At 36.0% G+C, this 17,464-nt stretch overlaps 1 protein-coding gene across 21 annotated transcripts in view; it reads right to left on the minus strand.

The window, feature by feature from the left end:
- DLG2 (discs large MAGUK scaffold protein 2) overlaps positions 1–17,464 on the minus strand; it is a 1,874,701-nt gene that overhangs the window by 468,664 nt on the left and 1,388,573 nt on the right. For all 21 annotated transcript variants that reach the window (XM_033121658.1, XM_033121661.1, XM_033121660.1 and 18 more), the window contains 2 exons: positions 7,979–8,123; positions 5,592–5,730 (listed from right to left, as the gene is read on the minus strand). In XM_033121658.1, the coding sequence (XP_032977549.1) occupies positions 5,592–5,730; positions 7,979–8,123 (284 nt within the window). The remainder of the gene's footprint in view (positions 1–5,591; positions 5,731–7,978; positions 8,124–17,464) is intronic.

The raw sequence follows: 17,464 nt of genomic DNA on the forward strand, positions 1-17,464 counted from the left end.
GAACAGAATGGAGGCAGACTAGTCTGATGGGTTCATATCTATTTAGTAAATAAGGGAGTCAAACTGGTAAATATCAGAGTCACAATTTGGATGGTCCTCAAAAGTTTCCAGAGACAAGAACTCTTTCTTGAGACTTTATTTAGCTTTTGCTTTTTGATCAACCAAAGTATGTGAGGGGACATTGTATAGAGCCAGTCAGAAAGACACCTGGGTATTCTCAGTTCAGGGCCAGGTGAACTTAGTTTCCTTCACTGGGAGATGTATCACTCACAGCTACAGTTTAGGTCCTTGGCTTTCATAATGACATTTATCATACTCATAACTTGTAAATTGCTCCCATATCTTGAAAGAGAAGTTTTACTTTGCATCCCCACTGTTTTTTCTTGGTGTCATTTTAGTGCTGATGATTTGTTTGTCTATCTTGTGAATATTTAGCAAATGGTGAGAGTGTCTGGTTGCACGTCTTGTGAGTGACCAGGGAAGACTTGACCCACTAGAGGTGGAATCCATAGCTGTAGGTAATATACAAAGTGGGCACTGCCCATTGATGATTATTGACTGATTGTAGTTTTTTTGTAATTGTGACCTTCTTATTCCACCCAAAAAGAAAAAAAAAATAGTGAACATCAGTTTAGAGGAATAGAAAGAATACTGGATTGGGTGTCTGAAAACATGGGTTCTAAATATGATTGTACATCTTACACGTTATGGGACGTAGAGATAGCTAACAAATCATGATGAGCCTTGTGTTCCTTACCCACTAAATGGAGGAAGATTAGATCCTATATTAATTTTTGGCCCTTCCAACTATGATAGTCTATAATTCTTTGTGCCAAAAAAACAGCTCAGCGTCATTATAATTGCTTTCTTTTCCAAAAATCAAAGACCAGAGTATTTATATCACAATAATTTTTATTTACAGGGGACTCAATAAGCTTTCTATTAAGAGAATTTTTCCCAAGGGCTTTTTGTTTATGCTCCCTTTCTTTAAATCAATGGAAAAACAAAATTTCCTAGGTATACATTTCCTTTAATAGTAAGAAGAGATTTTTAAAAAATTCTAGCTAATAATCAAAATTCTTTTAAAAATCCTTATATTTCCCAACGAAAGTGAATATGAATCAAGAAAATAGAGAAACGTTTCTTGCAACAAAGTAAGATATTATGAGCATATGGAATCAAAGGCTGACAATTTAATATGATTTTATAGATTGAAGGTTCCCATTTTCATTGAAATGTTTCCCCATCAGCTTAAGTCCAATCATTAGAAATTAATTGCCTTGATTTACAGGAAAATAAAAAAGTAGATCTCAAATATGAACTACTACTACTTTAGCAATTTTAATATTAAATAATAATTTTATATGGCCATCTAAAAATGACAACTTTCACAAATATTATCATATAAAAACCTCACAATTCCATGAGATTAGAAGACCCTTTACCTCAAATTTGTAGATGAGAAAACTAATATTTTGAGAGATTAAACAATTTGTTCAGGGTCATCTAGGTAGTAAGTGGTAGGACCAGGATTAGAACTCAGTTTCCTGGTACAAATCCAGTCCTCTTAATCTATTTCTCTATGGAAAAAGACTGCATGAGATAAAGGTTTGGGGATGAGTCCTCTGAAGACAGACCAACTGGAATTCAAATTTTGATTCTGCTGTTTGTTTGCTGTACAATATGAAGGAAATACTTAAACTCATTTTTGTTATCTGTAAGAATTAAGAATAAGAATATTGTATATAATATACAGCAGCAATAATATATATTAAAGCACTCAGTGTTTGTAGTATATAGTAGTAATCTTTGTGTTTTAACTACTCTATGTATATGTAATCTTACAACTAGTTTGCACAGGAGAGAAGGGATAGGAACAGAAAGATAATTTAAAGGTAGGTACCAGGTTTCTTTCTCAGCCTTACATTTCAGACTGTAATATTAATAGGACCATTCATTTTATTCTATTTCATATTCTTGAGTATGCATGTGCTATCCCCTACCACAAATGCCCTTTCAGATCTTTTGACTCTCTGATGAATGCCTACACATTGTTTTGAGCTCAAACTCCAGATGAGGGTAAAAGGGATCAACTATATGGGGATAGAAAGAAAACTGACTCTGGGTGGTGAACACACTATGTGGTATATAGATGATGTATTACAGAATTGTACACCTGAAACCTATGTAACTTTGCTAACAATTGTCACCCCAATAAACTAATTTAAAAAAAAAAGAAAACAAATACTTTCTCTGATGACATAGGTTTTTCCTGTGACATTCATGTTAAGCTCACATTCACTTATAAATATTTGCTAAGCACCTCTGGTGGTCCTGGGGAAGTCTGCGAGGGCTACATGGGAGGACTTCATGGACTGATCTAACGTTGTCTGTTTGTTAGTAGTTCCCCTATGTTGGGATTTTATAGACCGTTTACATTTAAAAGTGAGGACTGATGAAAAGTTGCCAATTTTTAATATTTTTAAATAAGGATATAATAAAATAAGGACCTGCCATTGACCACTGCAAAAGAAATGGCATTTGACACCAAAGCCTAAAATCTCAGGATAAAAAAAAAAAATTAATAGATTAGGCTTTATGGAAAACTTCATGGAGGGGGGTCTGCATGAGAACAGGCCCTGGGGACCCACTGGTTTAAATATATTTTTCTTCCAATTTGATCGTACTTAGAGATGTTTTTTTTCTGATTCAGTTTCACATTCCTGGTGCAGTGCACACTGTCTAGTAGGAAGTATCAATAAATATTTATAAATGAGGCAGCAAATTTGCCTCTGAGCAAATATCTGAGAAAACAGCTGCAGCACAGAGCACCTGTGAGAGGACACAGCAGTGGTGAGAGAGTGGAGAAGGTGTGTGTGTGTGTGTGTGTGTGTGTGTGTGTGTGTGTGTGTGTGTAAACTGATATACCTAATTTACTTTACAAATTTGCCAGGCACCAGCCATTTAGAAGATATCATGCAGTTATAAGTGAGATTATCCTGTCCTAGAATAAGGGAGGAGGTGGGGCAAGAAGTAAGATACTGAGGCATATCGCTGTAAGAAGAAATGGACTCTCTTCCTGGGACACCATTTAAAATATTCCATGTGACATCTTAGGTGGATTAAGAACTATAACAAGTATAGCTACCATAAATAGATAACATTAATATTCCTTATGTGTTAGGCACTGTTAGAAGTTGTTTGCATGCATTATCTCATTTAATCATCACAACAACCTGAGATAGATGTGATTACTATTCCCATTACACAGATAAAGAAACTGAGGCTTGCAATGGTTAAATGATTTGCCCAGCATCACACAGCCAGTGGTAGAAGTAGGTCTTAACCCTAATATAGTTATCTTTAGAACTTACCAAAACTCTTAGGTCCTTTTTTTAGCCACGTATTTCTACAATAAGCACAGTTTTATGAGAGTTGTTATTCATTTTTAAAATGAGAAAATTAAAATGTTTCTTCCAAACCAGGATTTTAAAGCTGGCTAGGCACCCAGTTTTTCTACTTGAAAGCTGTGTGACCATAAACAAGTTCCTTAACATCGCTGAGCTTCAATTTCTACATCTCTAAAATGTGGATGAAAGCCCTTCTTTCTGTGTTTTTGGGAGGATTAAATGGATAGAGTACATAAAATAGTTAGCAAAGGATGTGGATTATGAAGGGGATTTAATAAATGTTAATTCACTATGGGGCCTAGTAAGATAAAATATTTTTGGATTAAAATCATACTAAATATTAGAAATAGGATAAGAGCAAATAGATTACTGCTCAGGAGAACAGTGATGCCTATATTTACACAATTTTTTAGAGAGCCATGAAGATTTCTTTGCTGCAGCCATCGCCCTAATTTCAATTAAGAACATAGCGATTAGACGTTTCAGCACAGGGATAAGTTTGTATTTGATTTACTCCACAGATGCACATTTCTAGCATCTCAACATCCCATTCATTGGCTAAAGATGTAACAAGCTACTTCAGCAAACCTGAAATTGCAAGATAAATGGAAAATGCTTAATCATTTAAAAGGAAATAGCAAAGGAATGAAAAGACCAAAGCACGCATGGGTACCAGTGAGGAAATTTGTTAAACGGATGGAAGTCTCCTCTAATTTTTTCAAGGCTGACAAATAACTGTATTAGATAGTCAAGATATAAAATCAAAAGGGTTCATCTCTAGTATTTTTACACACAACCACATTAAAAAAAAGTGTGCATCTCTCTATATAATCTCATTTTACGTAAAGGTATTGTTTACTGAGAAAAGCAAGTTCACAGTGATGTGTAAAATACAAACTTGTTTTGTAAAAACAACATTGAGCCCCACCTATATGTGAGTATGCATTTGTACAGGTTTGTGTGAACATGGAGAAAGGACGGAAAGCTCATGCCAAAATGTCACATTGGGAGCCTCAGGACTGGTGTCTTGGAGAGAGTTTGGGGGAGAGTTTCATCTCTTCAATACCTTTGCGTTACTTCACGAAATGCAATGAGCACATGTTACGTTGGGAGGAAAAAACTTAAGGATAAAACAGAAAAAAATGTACATTATTATTGATCCGTCTATTCATTCATTAACTTATTAATTATCCAATATTTATTGAATCCTTAATAGTGATGATTAAGTAAATTAACTTGATCTCTGTGAACTGTCAGACTTGACTTTTTCAGAGGTGTGCTGGCTAAATACGTGGTTTTACTTTGTGGGATTAGCAATGTCATTCTGTGCTCTGTCCTAAACTCCTGCCCTGTTCCCTTTTGGGATTAATAAGACATATTAAATTCAAACCATTTGTAGTCAATTTCATTCCTTTCTTTTTCACTTGTAGTAATTGCACTACAGGGAGGGTTGATTGACTTCCCAGTTCCACCGATGTGGGTGGCTATTGGTGGCAAGAACTGGAATTTAGAGACAAGAGTTTTAGTCCCGACTCTTCCACTCACCAGATATGTAATATTGGTATGTTAATTCTTTCTTTTTGAACCACCTTCTTCCCTCCAGTAATAATATTACAGTACAGCTATAAAGCTCAAATAGGATCAGCTATTGAAAGTTAAAAAATTGCAAAGTGATGGATAAGTATACACCATGTTTCCCCGAAAATAAGACCTAGCTGGACCATCAGCTTTAATGCGTCTTTTGGAGCAAAAATTAATATAAGACCTGGTTTTATATTTTATATTATATCATATCATATCATATCATATCATATCATGTTATAATATTATTATATTATATTAGATTAGATTATATAAGACTCAGTTTTATATAAGACCGGGTCTTATATTAATTTTTGCTCCAAAAGACGCATTAGGGCTGATGGTCCAGCTAGGTCTTATTTTCGGGGAAATACAATATTACTATTTCTCCACAAAGAATCTGTGATTCTGCTTCCTAACAGAGAACAATGACACATATTTCCAAGTATTTGCAGATTTCCACTGGAAGCAGGACTATAATACAAAAGTTTAAAAGGCGCTCAGAAGTCTCAGCCTCAAAGCAACAGCTGACATCTTAGACAAATGCAATTTCTTCCTGGCCAGGATCACAAACCCAATTAACCAACAAGAATATCTGACCTGGTGTAATCATCTTCAACAAGCATGTGCTTTGGAATTGGTGAGTACCTTCCTGGAGAGATGGGCGGCAGGGAGGTTTTATATTCTAAAGTGCCATTGTTGCCAGAAAGTAGATGGTTTTCCATCGGTGGAGAATAAGCTAAGGGGTGAAAAAAGAAGAGAGAAGAAAAGAAATCTGTTATGTGGGTGCTTCAATGTGTCATGCTACAGTTCTGTTAAAAATAGAAAGGCTTTGCTACACGCTCAGGATTTTCTTGTCCTCCAGGAGAGGGGAGTTGCTGTTTGTTTGCCTTCAATATGTATAGGCACGGAGTGACCTTTAGGACTGGAGAGATGTGATAATAGTTCTATCTGTGAGCCCTGTTAGTGTAACTAGGTGAAGAGAGGAACTGGAGGAGAGACTCAGCACACACTTTTTTAGAATGATGATTAATTTTCTATTGAAATAAAAATGTTAGCTTTCTAATTGCAGAGCTCACGTTCTTTTCACATACTTAATATCCAACCATCAAGAGCATAAAGTTCCTAGGAACAAGTTCTCGTATAAGACTTTAATCCCAAAATATGCTGTACTGTTATCCTAGAAAGGCTAAGAACTCTGGCCTTTCTTTTCTATTCCTCTATCCTACCTCATCTCCCTTTTGAGTGACTGGAAACACCTCCTAACGGGGTCTCCTGCCCTACCCCCACCTATTTTATGCATTGAGAAGTCCAGCTCTGATCCTGAGGTCCTTTTGCTTAAATGTTCTCCATCGCCACTATTGTACTGAATATTAGCTTTCCCTTTCACCATTCTTACAAGATTCATCCATTTCAAATCCCCCTTACACATGTCCTATGGTCTTCAAACAAAGCCTGTTCTTGCCAACACCTTTACCTTTGTTCCACTGCACCAACTACTACAATTTCTGTCTCCTAGCCCATCTCTGATATTGGAATCTCGCACAGTCTTCATGATAAAATTCAAATGCCACTTTCTGCATAAAATTTATTTTTTTTTAATCTTCTAAAGACAGATGATACCTCCTTCCTTTGAGTGTCCAAAGGACATTTATTTTTACCCTTCCCCTGGCATATACATCTGTCTTATTTTGCCACATATTGCTGCCATTCATATATCTGAATTAGTCTTCCTTCCAATGAAGGCTATCATTGTATCTCCTCTGTAACCCACCTATTACATTTCAAGGTGTCTTGCACATATTGAAGTTACTCAATACATATTTCTTGAATTGAAAGCAAGTTTTGTTTTCTCCCTTTTCTCTCTTTGACTTTCACCTTATATGCCCTTCATGAAGTGGCTCTCAGAGTCTCAGGCTGATCTTTCTAAATTCATCCAGTTTGAAAAACTTTGAAAGTTCAAACTCATATCCTGAGGTAAGGGTGATACCTCACCTTATGGCCTGCTTGAAAAAAAAAAAAGACATACTTTGCAGGAAATCATTTTAGAATCATCATTAAGAAAAGCAATAGCTAATGTAATGAGCAGGTAACAAATTATGCAACCTTTAAGTTTCTCTCAAGAGGAACATCTAAATCTAAGAGAAGTTAAATGACTTGCTTAAGACTCTAGTACTAATTAATGGCAGGTCCTGAAGACATTCTGAGTTTCCAACCTCAAAATTTCAGAACAAACAAACTTACTGATGTCAACAAAACTGTCCCTTAAATTCACATCAAAAAAATGATTTGCTTCTAAATCTAGTCTGCAAAGACAGAACCTTAGATAAGGTTCTTGTTGACCTACTAAGAAGAGGAGAAAACATGGGGGCATATGTAACAGCACAGCATCTCAGTTAGTTTTTATCCTAGAAACCCCCACCTCCAGCCCATCTCTACTGCCACAATGACTGACAGTTTTCTCTGGCTTTCCTACCAACATAAATTCAGGTAAAGGTGAAGAGCTTTAATGATGGTGATTAAGGATCATAATTTCACCATTCAACTGCAAGATCTTCTCCCCCAGGAAGAGGCTGAATGCTATCTTGGGTCTATTTTGCCAACCTCTCTTTTCTACTCTGCTACTATATAGATTTGAACTAGGAAGAGAGAACATTATTGCATGAGAGCTATCATGCTTTAGGGGCTTAAGAAACAGCCTTTAAAAATGTGTTGCCCCTAATTTACTGTAACCACATTATCCATAACATATATTATTAAGCCTCTCCATACCTGTGCACCTGCCAACTGATCAGGTGTCTCACCTTCAAAACACTAGATGAGGCCCTGTAAGGCAACCAAGGAATAAAGCACAGGATCCCTGCGAAGTATTTCCACACGCTTAACAAATGTGAAGGTGCAAGCATAGGACTTTGCCAAGTTTTGTAGAATTCCAATTTTGCAAACCTGGCATGATGTGCAAAGATGACACTGTGTGCGGTACTTACAGTGAGTAATATCAGGTGGGCCATAAGGATCAGTCATATAAATGGTGGTGGGTTTGCCAACTTTTAGATAAACTACATCTGACGTGTTCTTCAATATTGCTACCGCCTCTTCATGTGTTACTTCTTCTAAACTGTAGTTGTTTACCTTATGGGGGGAAAAAATCAACATTAGAGTCCGATCTACACAGGTGAAGAGAAATACCAAGGAAAGAAGATTTATAGAATTATGACCTTATTTAAAGACTAAATTGCAAGGATGACAGTTCAGCACCTATATCATACTTTGACAGAACAGAAGGATTAATGGCATTAGCCAAAGCAGATAAGGTACAGTTGTTGATGGTAAAAAAACAAGGTTGCTTCTGCCTTTTTCTATGAGGGAGCAATATATTATAATGACAAGCAGAGCAATATTTGTGGAAAGAGGAAAGGAGGGGTCAAATGTCTTTCTTATTGTGCTATATTTTTTGTGATTACAAAACTAATACATATTCATTGAACTGAAAAATAAAAAGAAAATAAAAAACATCCATAATCTCCCTATTCAGATATATTTCTTTAAACAATTGTGACTATATTTTACACATTGTTTTTCAATCTGCTTTTGAAATCTAGAGAGACCATTTATCCACAACTTGAATGACTTCTACCGAGCAATGTGCTGCCTGGGTATATAACATAATGATTTAACAAATCTCTGACTGAAGCATGTTTAGTTTGCTTCTAACTATTTCCTACTGTAAATAATGTTGCAGTAAGCCTTGTTTTCTATATTCGTCCATGACTTTGATGATTTCTGCAGAATAAATCATACAAGTGGAATTGCTTGACCAAATTATATGAATACTATGACGTTTTTGATACGTATTCCCAACATGCCTTCTGGAACTACAAACAAGTTTACTCTTAAACCACAACTATCTGAGAGCTCCCATTTTCCTACAGCTTCACCAAACTTGGCTTTTCTCACTTTAGAAATTGTTCCCATCAAAATGTCATTTAACCTGAGTCTATTTTCTAAGGAAGGAGTGCTGATGTTGGAACACAGGCCTTTGTACGTAAGCACATTCAAGGGTAAGCCTATTGTCATAAGCTTTAACAGCAACTTCTCTTTTTATTTGAGTAAACAATTAAAATTTTTTTTTCAATTACACTTGACATTCAATATTATATTAGTTTCAGGTGTACAGAATAATGGTTAGACATTTATATAACTTACGAAGTGATCCCCCTGATAAGTCTAGTCCCCATCTAACACCAGACATAGTTATTACAACATTACTGACTATATTCCCTGTGCTGTACTTTACATCCTGTGACTATTTTGTAACTGCCATTTGTACTTCTTAATCCCATTATCTTTTTCACTCATTCGCCCCGAAATCCCTCTTCCATCTGGTAACCATCATTTTGTTCTGGTAACCGTGAGCTTGTCTCTGTTTTGTTTCTTTGTTTATTCCGTATTTTAGATTCCACATATAAGTGAAATCATATGGTATTTATCTTTCTCTGTCAGACTTACTTCACTTAGCATAATTCCTCTTTCTTTATCGAACAGTAAAGTCTGTGACACAAGGGCAATCACCTCATGGCAGTGGCATTGCATGGATCTCAGCAGCACTTCTCTTAAATGGTTTTAAAATATTCAGGCAGTATTTTAAATACCTAGGTCATCCTTATTTGGCTACTTTTTTTTTATAGAGTGATTCCATAGTTAGTTTCTGCTGAAATGATGCAGAATTAAAATAAATGTGCCAAGAGCATTAGATTGGATCCCTGCATATTCTCGGTACTACCTAATTAGCACTTTAATAATATAATACCTTGCAACGTTGTCTTTTTTTACTTTTATGTTTTTGGCCTCATGTTGTTATATAAATCCCATGTGCCAGCTAACCCTTGGTGGTGTAGCCCGAGTTAGGAACCCTACAACTGGAGGAACTTGAACCTGACTGATGTGTATAAATACTGACTGTGAACTCTCTGTTAAGCTGTGAGCCTCTGTCCCAATTTCTATGGTTCTTTTCTAGACAAGTGACATTGTCTTAAATTCTTTTTTACTTCCAATGTCTAGCACTTGTTCGCTCATGGATCAAATGTTTGTTGCATACCTATTATATGTCAGTACCTGTTCTGTGTATTAGAGATACAGTGATAAATGATAAGAATAATAAATCATAATCATAGCAGACACTTATATAGTCCCTATTACACATCAGGCACTATTCTAAATCACTTTACATATTTTAACACAATCAAGCTTCACAACAACCTGTGAGGTAGCTATTATAATTACCTTCATTTGACAGGTGAAAAAAGCATGTCTCCAAGAGGTTAAGAAACGTGTCTTTGATTTAATAAGTGGCAGAGGCAGAATTAAAGCCAGGCAGTCTGGCTCCAGGGACGATGCTTTTAATCACTCATCTATATTGCTTCTTCCAAATAGACAAGGTCGTGGCCCTTCTGAAACTCACATTGCAATACATTCTAAGGACACATTTATAGAATGAATTGAAAGTACAGACCCATGCAGAAAGTGAGAATGCAGAGGGAGGACCAGTATGGGAAACACAGTTGATGATGGTAGCCCTTTTGTAAGAGACAGAGGATAAGAAAAACAACAGCAATAATAATAAGAGCTAACATTTATTTAACACCTACGTGTTATATGTTTTTGGGGTATTGTGTATATATTTTGACATAAATCACATAACTGATCCTGGTTATAGCTTCACGAGGCGAACGCTAATATTTGGGCTCATCCCAGATGAGAAAAACTGATGTATAAAGAAGTCAGTGTGCAAAACAGTGGTCACACAGCCTCCAAATTGCAAAGTCATGAGTTGTATCACAACCCTCAAAAAAAGATGAAAATGCAACTGCCCTTGAGTGTCGGTTCACTGAAATCCAAGGTTTACATCATTTATTCTTTCTCCCTTTAAGAGAATAGAGTCTCCTTCCAAGTTTACATATAGAAGTACCATAAATTCCAAAGTGTTACATAAGCCTGATTCGTCATTCCACTTCTTGCTTAATCCAGTGGTGACAGTATATTGTATCATACAAACACATTGACATAGTTGAAAAATAAATAAGTGAAAGGGAACACAGCTTGATATAGCTGTCTCTGCAAAACCTTTTTATGTATCTGATTAATCACTTATTTCAGGGCAGTGCCACTCGTACCTCGGTAATGAATAGTTACAAATGCTCCTATACAAAGGTCTAAAATGTGTATGGCAGTGCGTATTTTCTCTCAAAAGACTGCCTAAGGTGACTCTGAATATTGTGACCATGGGCCCCAGAAACACATATATTAGTTGGGGGGGGGGAACACACAGAAGCGAAAAAGGGAACGTCCTGGGATATGACAAGTCAAGCGATAAAGACCCCATAGACTAGAAACCAACTGGATTAGATTACAAGTGGCACAGAAGCTGTTTCTGACGAGGACTCATGGTCACATGTAATTCTCCCCAGGGTACAGAAAGCACACAGCTCATTAGATTATCAGTGAAAGAGAGATGTGGCCAGGGCTTATTAAACTGCACTTTTGCCATTTCTAAGATGAGCGGTGAAACGATCTAGAAAATGTTACCTTCAAGCTTGTTTTTTGAGAATGACTTTGATAACAGACTCTTAGACCACAAGAAAATCTTTAGACCAGAAAGCAGAAGTTGAGGAAAGAGGGGAGGTAACGAGTGGGGAAAGAGAGGATATTGGGGGGAATGATGGTAGTTTAAAATAGTGGGAGTTCAGTCTGTTTTTATTTGGTGACTAGGAAGCGTTGGAAATTTTCCACAGGTTTTAGTCATGGAACAAGTGGTATGAGATTGGAACAGGATGTAGTCATTAAAAGCACATGCTCTTGTGTCAGGCAGACCAGGAGATGAGTCCTGCTCCTGGTACTTCCTAGCTGTGTGACCTTGGGGAACTTAACCTTCTTAGCCTCAGTTTTGACATCTGTCAAATAGGTACGGTAATAATAACTGTGTCAAAGGGTTATTGATTTAAATGTATTGATCCATGTAAAGTGACAGGCACATGAAACTACTTATTAATCTTAGCTCTTATTACTATTACTATTACCATCATCCATCTCTCGTCCCAGGAAACAGAAATTCTTGGTGAAATTTTTCGCTGAGCATTTTCCTGTAAACATCTGTGAACTGATTAGTTTAATTAGGGTACTGTTGATGAGGCTTCTGTGTGGTCTTTTTAAAAATTCAGAATAGTACAGGATCTGGACCAAAAAGTGCTCTTTTGTGCTGAAGTCTTCAAAATGTTTTTCACGAAAGTGGGTTTATTTGGGTTAATTATGTGTGTGCATTATCCTATGAACTCTCAAGATAAAGGGCCTACAGCTGGAGCTGATTGTACACAGAGAGAAGAGATATTATACTGATTGGTTAGTTTCTCTTGTCATTGTTTTTCATTGTCCTTTTTCTTTCTTTCTTTTTTTTTTTTTCTTTTGCATCAAGTATCTGCCCATAATGGTGAACACTGAGTAACTGGCCTGGTTTCAGAAAAAAAATCACGTGCATTTGAATGAAGTATGTCTGTGGGGTATGTGTATGCTACAGAGGGGAGGAAATATGTACAGCCTGGCTGTATGTTTGCAATAGGACAGGAGACTGAGGCCAAGAAACAGAGGTTGGAGGTGAGATGACTCATTTTCTCAAAAGGGCAGTGCTGAATTGGAGCATGTTATAGATAAAAGAGTGCAGACTAGCTGAAGAAAGAGGTGGCAGGAGATTTGCAAGAAGGAAACAGGGTAAGTGTGGTGGAATTTCAAATGAGTGTAAGCAAATATATAAGTGATGGTACAAAGATGGGAGGTGTGGGGGCATGAGAGAGAAGAAGGGGAAATGTTCTGATGGTGAGACACTGACCTTTCCAATTTATTCAGGAATACCCACGTGGTGGGACAAACTGGGAGGTGACTGGGCACATAAAAGTTACCTAAGACATACTGCAAAAAAACGTGAGACTCTAGAACACTGGTAAAAACAACAACAACAGCAACAAAAACAAAACTCCAAAGTTAACTTTTTAAAAAGGATACAAAGTCAATCACTAGATGGTAAGATCGGTTAGAAAGGGGACAAATCTACTGTAGCAATATCAATGATATGAAAATAAATATGCAAAAACCAAAGATTAAAATCTCTGCAGCACATTGAAATTGTTTTAATAAGATTTATTTTAAAAATATCCAAAAAGTATAAAAAGCTCATTCAACTCAACACCAAAAAACCAAACAACCCAATTAGAAAATGGGCAGAGGACATGAAGAGACATTTCTCTAAAGAGGACATACAGATGGCTGATAGACATATGAAAATATGCTCAATGTCACTAATCGTCAGAGAAATGCAAATAAAAACCACAATGAGAAACCATCTCACTTCTGTCAGAATGGCTATCATCAATAAATCAATAAACAATAAGTGTTGGTGAGGATGTGGAGAAAAGGGAACCCTCCTGCACTGTTGGTGGGATTGCAAATTAGTGCAGCCACTATGGAAAATAGTCAGGAGATACCTCAAAAAAGAAAAAAAAAATCAGAACTACCTTATGATCCAGCAATTCCACTCCTAGGTATTTATCCAAAGAAATCCAAAACACTAATTTGAAAAAAAATATATGCACCCCTATGTTTACTGCAGCACTATTCACAATAGCCAAAATATGGAAACAACTGAAGTGCCCATCAATACATGAATGGATAAAGAAACTGTGGTACATTTATACAATAGGTTATTACTTGGCCATGAAAAAAGGAATGAAATCTTACCATTTGTAACAACATGGATGGACCTAGAGAATATTATGCTAAGTGAAGTGAGTCAGACTAGTCAGACTGAGAAAGACAAATACCGTATGATCTCAGATAAATGAACAAACAAAACAGAAATAGACTCAGAAACACAGAGAAAAAACTGATGGTTGGTAGATAGGACACGGGGTGGGAATAGGGAGAAGGTGAGGAGATTAGAAAGTAGAAATTGTAGTCACAAAATAGTCATGGTGGTATGAAATACAGTATGGGGAATATAATCAATAATGCTATAAAGATTATGTAGGGTGCCAGATGGGCACTGGACTTATCAGGGGGATCACTTTAGAGACTGTGTATTTGCCTGACCCATGCGCTGTACACCTGAAGCTGAAGTAGAATAAGATTGAATGTCAACTATAATTAAATATATATGTATATAGTCATGGGATATAAAGTACAGCATAGGGAATAGAATCAGTGGTATTGTAACAGCTATATATGATGTCAGAAGAGTGGTAGACTTGGGGGGGTTATCACTTTGTGAGGGGTGTAAATGTCTAATTATTATGTTGTTTTTGTACACCTGAAACTAATTAAAAGTTAAAAAAATAAAAATAATGACTATGAGTAAATAGGAAACACTAATAATAGTTATCTTTGGATAATGAATATTTTCTTATTTTTCTTTTCAGCAATGAGCATGTATTAGATATTGTTAAAAACGAATTAACTCTATTTTTTAAATGAACAACAAAAAAGTGTAAATAAGGAAGAACAGAAACTAAGACCAGCGGCTTCATTATGAAACACACACAGCAAGATCTCACAAGTGATGGAAAATTGGAATGAGAAAGAAAGAAATTGATTTTTCATGCCCAGTGAATTGACTTAAATTTATTAGAAATAATTAGCCATATTTTAAATTTAGGTATCTCCTGAAATGAAATCAACTTGGTATAATGAAAGTAATTTTGAATGTAGAATCAGATCTGGTTTCCATTCCTAGATTCATGAACTTTGATCATTTAACATATTTACTAAGCATTAATTTTCTTATATGTAAAATGTGGTAATATTGATTTATTTGTTGATTTACTTGTGTTTACAAGAAAGAAATGATATCATGAATCTGAAAAACAACACTGTATAATATAAAGCAGTACATAAGTAGTAATCAAATATCATAATCAGACATAATATTTCTGCTGTTTCTTCCTGTTTAGGGCTCATTTTGTCAAAATGATCACCCCCTACCCTGTACACCACTTACTCCCGCAGTGTCTCAAAGTGACTGACCTTCTCAAGGGCAATGAATAGATTGTTTTTGTCTTTGCATTTCCCTGGCTGATACACTGTAAATAGTGGGCACTTAATAAATGTTTAAGCAATAAGCTAAATAAGTTAAAAAATAACAATGTGGCATAACAAAGGAAAATTGATCAAAATTCCCTATTTTACAAAGAGAAGGACAAATTTGTGTTGAGTCAGAGGAGAAACGATAAGGAATGAAGGTCATTCAACCAACAGCACACAATTATTGGACACTCACTCTGTGTCAGGCATGGGATATAAGGATGAAAGGCTGGTACAGAATGTGAGTACCAGGTCACATCAGCTTATAAGGGACAAGATCAAAGCTCCAACAGTGTGAATTTCTTCCTCCTCTATTAATCATTGATGCATTTCTTAATCTTTTATTCCATAGAAAGAGAGAAAGAGAGCAAGTGACAGTGATTTGTTGATTGACTCCAGCTTCCTCTATCGCAGTGGTCACCAAAACGGACAGTATGATATAACCCCTGGGCAACTCACTGGGTATAGGAAAAAATATTTGAACTTGTATTAATATATATTGCATTGATTTTCATCTTTCTATTTTTGTGTATGTTTTAAAATGTGCATAATATATTAGCATTGTGATGTATGCATACAATTTAAAGTAGAGACATATACATATATTGTTTTTTTCTTGCTTATATATAGTTTAATGACTGTTTATAGAACTTGCTCTTAGTTATCATATATCGGTGCCTACTACAGAGCAGTGGTTTTAAAAATCTTTTAACAGCACACCTATCAGTAAAAAAACAACGATATAGTGGAAGGCTTTAAAATGTCAGTGGAAGGCTTTAAAATGTCTTCCATAAAATGTCATTGCAACAGCATTGCATTGTAATTTTATGACACTTGAGAGAAATTAGAGGGAAGAAATAATTATCCTGATTTTTTTTTCCTGGTGTTTCAAAAGTGACTCTAACTGCAGCGAACAGAATTTAAAGAGTGAACTATTTGTAAATGCCTTTCAGCTTGAAATTGCTAAATGATGCTGCCTCAGCTCGACTATTGAGCATCGCCACCGAAGTCACCTCCGGAGAAGTAGCGGAACAGCAGCAGAGTGGGCTAGGAGGTGATGCGGTAAAGGTAGGGCCGTGATTCTTAACCTGGCTGCATATTAGAATCATTTGGAAAACTTAAACAAATACATTAAGAAAAGTGAAGCGTGGCTCCTACTCCAGAGATTCTGATTTGATTATTCAGGGTTCATGGAGGCCTGGGGATTCACAGTGTTCAAAAGCTTACCACGAGATTCAAATGTGCAACCAGGATAGAGAAGCCGAGAGGCTGAGTAAACTGGTGAAAGAAACGTGGTTTGAGGACATGGATATCTAGGTCTGAACCTAATTTCACTATTTATCGTTACGGAATATCAGAAATTCTTTTGTCATCTCTGAGTTCCAATTTCCTTCTCTGGAAAACAAGAATAATAGTAATGACAGCCCTATGCATCTCTCCAGGGTTGGAGTGAAAAGTCTGTGGAATGCTGCTATAGCTGACAGCTCTTTTTATGCTGAAGGAGTTCGCTGGTGGTAGGAAAGAGCCATGTGTGCAGAGAGGGCAGCTTCTGGTTCTTATTTAAACTGGGTCTGATCAACGAAAGCCCTTTAAAGTCCTGTTCATTATTCAGATAATTTCTACATATTTGCATTGTCTTCAAGATGATTTTCTTATTACTATTTGGATAAAACTAGGCAATTTTGTAAATCTACCAAAACAAAAGAAAATAATTTAGGTCTTCACAACTGATACTCATTCAGAAAATTGTATTGTCTCCAGAGTTCCTAAATCCATTTACTGTCCTGACCATAGGATATTAATTTTGGAATAACAACAAGAGATAGGACATCCCAGAGTATACTCTATTAAACAACAGTTCTTGGTGTTTTATAGGCATTTCTTTAAGAAAAGGGTTCCACAATAAAATAATTTGAAAATTATAGTATCAGTCAAAGTGAAATTACTTCTTTGACTGTAGGACTTCACAGTCCCTTTAATATGCTAAAGTTAATTAGAATCTGTAGGAGAGATAAGATACAGGTTGCAGAATTTCCCAAACTTATTTGACCACAGATTCTTTTTATGTGACACAGTGAGTAATCTAGTACTTTAAAATACACTTGGGAAATACTGATCTAAGGCAATACTGCCATGATATAGAGGCCAAAATGAAGACCAAAGATGTACACGAATTGCCCAAGGTCAGTTAGGTAGAATTAGTGCTAGCTTCCTGAGATTTGAATCCAGTTGTTATCCTCTCTCTGAGTCTATTTTGTTTCCATTTTAAATCTGAATAATAATTTCTTTCTTTATGAATAAAGAAATATGTAGAGAAATATATTTTGATGTAATTTTAAGGAAAAGATTGC

The sequence above is a fragment of the Rhinolophus ferrumequinum genome, chromosome 11 (genome assembly GCF_004115265.2).
Source record: "Rhinolophus ferrumequinum isolate MPI-CBG mRhiFer1 chromosome 11, mRhiFer1_v1.p, whole genome shotgun sequence".
Classification (NCBI taxonomy): Eukaryota; Metazoa; Chordata; class Mammalia; order Chiroptera; family Rhinolophidae; genus Rhinolophus; species Rhinolophus ferrumequinum.